At 34.8% G+C, this 3,236-nt stretch overlaps 1 protein-coding gene across 1 annotated transcript; it reads left to right on the forward strand.

The window, feature by feature from the left end:
• Positions 1-30: 30 nt before the first annotated feature.
• Positions 31-3,076, forward strand: LOC100638367 (IQ and AAA domain-containing protein 1-like; the record flags this gene model as incomplete). The annotated part of the gene is made up of 16 exons (XM_020006827.1): positions 31-126; positions 367-483; positions 550-600; positions 647-702; positions 914-998; positions 1,149-1,220; positions 1,322-1,384; positions 1,474-1,521; positions 1,584-1,681; positions 1,835-1,937; positions 2,001-2,099; positions 2,155-2,303; positions 2,351-2,423; positions 2,501-2,619; positions 2,719-2,811; positions 2,913-3,076. Coding segments are annotated over 16 exons (1,486 nt in total), but the record flags the coding sequence as incomplete, so codon positions are not given.
• Between the last annotated feature and the right edge of the window lie 160 nt (positions 3,077-3,236).

Consider the following 3,236-nt stretch of genomic DNA (forward strand, 5'->3'; position numbering starts at 1 on the left):
TAATGTTTTATTAATTGGTATTAATTAATTTGTAGGATTTTAGAATTAAAAGGTGAAATGGTTGGGTTAGAATTGTTGGAGTATCAATATTTCGATGATATTTTAACTGACATGAAGCTAACACCAGTAAGAATAACATTTATACATGTACTTGTACATATTTTAAGTAATGTAATACCTGAGGACTGAGATATCTGCTTGAGGTGAAGCTGAGGGCAGATATCAAGGGACTCAGGTATTACATTACTGATACTCACCTCCAGACACACACACACACACTGGTCACTGCATAAAGAACACAGTGACTCCCTCTTTCTCTTTTCCTCCCCCCTCTCCCTCCCTCCCTCTCCCCCTCTCCCTCGTTAGTCTGATATAGAGATCCCCATACCACGTTATTTTATAATGGAGAACTACAGGGAGCTCAAAGAAAGAGAGAAGATCCTTGGTACAGTACTAGCTAAAATGGGACCAGCAGAAACAGAAGTACAGTATATTATAGGAATAATAATAAATACACATGTAATTATTTACATGTACACCTTATTGCAGGTTAAAGAAGATATTGATATGACAACTGAAGAAGCTATCAAACTCATACAGGTGAGAGCGTATTGGGATTTGAAATTATAAAGTTATCCATGTGTAGATTCATGAGAGAGCTAGGCAAGGAAGACTAAGAGCAAAGCTGATGAAAGGAATCAGGTACTGCACTACTGTATAAAATATTAATAAAATAAACTATAGATAATACAATATATATTGTAGACAATAATGCATTAAATGAACTGTACTTGTACATGTACACAATACCCATACTGTTATACTGTATACAATATGCACTATGTTGTACATGTACCAATGTATCTACTTATCTATTAAATATCATTAATGTCTTTTTCTCTTACTCTTCTAGAGCTCAGGAGGAGAGAGAGAGAGAAGCACAACTGAGAGGACCTCCTAAGCTAAGCAGAGATGAAGCTGCCACCAGAATACAAAAAGTACTTTAGAGAGAGAGAGAGAGAGAGAGAGAGAGAGAGAGAGAGAGAGAGAGAGAGAGAGGGAGAGAGGGAGAGAGGGAGAGGGAGAGGGAGAGAGAGAGAGAGAGGGAGAGAGAGAGGAATGAGAACTGTACTTGTATACACTGGTAGGTATGGAAAGGATTCTCTCAAAGGAAAAGGATTGTAGACATGAGGAATGAAGAAATGCTCTTCCTTGGAATGGTAGTGCTATTATATGATTCATTTATTATCATTCAGTACATGTACTGTAATGTACATTAACTGCTGCATCATTGCATGTACATCAATACTGTACTGTATAGGTACCTCCTCCTCTGCCTAAGTCTCAGAAACACTCAGTAATAGGACAATCTAAGAAAATAGAGGTATAGCATTTTACTTATTATTTATTTATTTGTTTGTTTATTTATTTATTTTATCCTTTTATTTATTTATTTATTGTTATTTTTCATAGGATAAAAGGAGATTAGCTCAAGAGCAATATGAAAAAGATTATCAAGAAGTAATAACAGACTATACTGTACATGTACTTGTACTCATCTCATCCTATCCTCTCCTCCTCAGGCCCTGATCAGTATCAAGGAGAGACTGATAGAAGCTGAAGGACCTGATATGAAGGAACAAATGCAAGATCAGATCAGGCAATGGTTCATTGAAGTTAGGTCAGTTGACAAATCAATTTTATTACTTTTTCTTGTACATATACATGTACTTATGTTGCTTAGAAAGTTTGAGTTCATTCCGATCAAAATTGGATTTTTTACGAATTTTTAAAGCTGCTGTTGTCATGTATATTTATGTGTGTTATATTTCAGAGATGCTACTGGTAAATTTCCTGACTATCCTGATGAAGATGCCGGGGGTTCAGCAGCCATTTTTAAACAGAGGGAGGAGCCAGATCCTAATGAAGATAACGATGTACATAATTAACTAATGAAATCAATTAATTAATATTATTATTTTATTTATTTGATTTTCCAGGGAGGCAAAAAGAAGAAAGGTAAAAAAGGCAAGAAGGGGAAAGAGAAAGGGAAAAAGGGGAAGAAAGGAAAGAAAGGAAAAAAAGGAAAAGGAGAAGAAGTAATTTATAATAATAATTATTATTATTGAAACTAAAAAATATCATTATTTATAGGAAGAGGAAGGCTTCCAATTGGCACCGTCAAATTTTATCCCCACGATATCCGAGGGGTCCAGTAACTATGTTGACGTATGGATGGGTCGATCTGAAGCTCACAACTTTCAACAGAGACACGACTCTGAGCTAATCAAGGCTCGGAAGAGGTGGGCAGATCATGTGATGGTCATGTGACTTTCATATTAATTTGTAGGGTGGAGATTGAGGCTGAGATTAGAGTCAGGGTTGATGAACTTATGAGAGAAGAATTGAAGAATTTGAAACTAGTAAGAATTAAAGCAATAATAATTTGAATTAATTTTTGAATTTAAATTTTCAATATTTGAATTTAAAATACCTTTAGGCTATTGAGAAGGATAAAGGTAAAGGTAAAAAAGGAGGAAAGAAGGGAAAGAAAGGGAAAAAAGGAAAAAAAGGAAAAGGGAAAAAGAAAAAAGGAGAGAAAGACCTTACACCCGACAGGTAAACAAATTCATTTATCACTAGTTGTTATTATTGTTGTTACTGTTACTTGTTGTTGTTTTTATTTGTTGTTGTTATTATTGTTGCTATTGTTTACAGAACTATTGAAAGTCTTTATGAAGAATTGGCAGGAGAAGGTGTTGTAATGAAATGTCCAAAATATCATCTATCAGATTATATTGGGGACTTTAGGTACAGCAGTATTAAAATAGCATTAGTAGCATTGTTCATATACATGTACATCCCATTCCATTATACAGTGTATGATCCACATTCTCTCTTTGCTCATTCAGTTATTTAGCTACCACACTGCGTCAGATGCCTGCTGATCCTAACAACACAGACAAGAATGCAGAGAAGATTGAGCCAATGCCTTCACTAGCTGAAATTAAGAGAGTCGTAACTGAACACTGTATACTACCACTAGGTAAGGGTATGATACTATTGTATAATGGATGTACATGTAGATACAAAATGTCCTCATTATAAAGGTATCCTTCTAACAAAGGTTTATAAAAAGGTGTCCTAATTTAGAGGCTACACTGTACATGATGTTACATGTGCATTATGCAAAAACGCATGTATTTGCAAAAAATACATGTACATGTATTATGACA

Source organism: Amphimedon queenslandica, unplaced genomic scaffold (genome assembly GCF_000090795.2).
Source record: "Amphimedon queenslandica unplaced genomic scaffold, v1.1 AMPQUscaffold_9133_Cont18921, whole genome shotgun sequence".
Lineage (NCBI taxonomy): Eukaryota > Metazoa > Porifera > Demospongiae > Haplosclerida > Niphatidae > Amphimedon > Amphimedon queenslandica.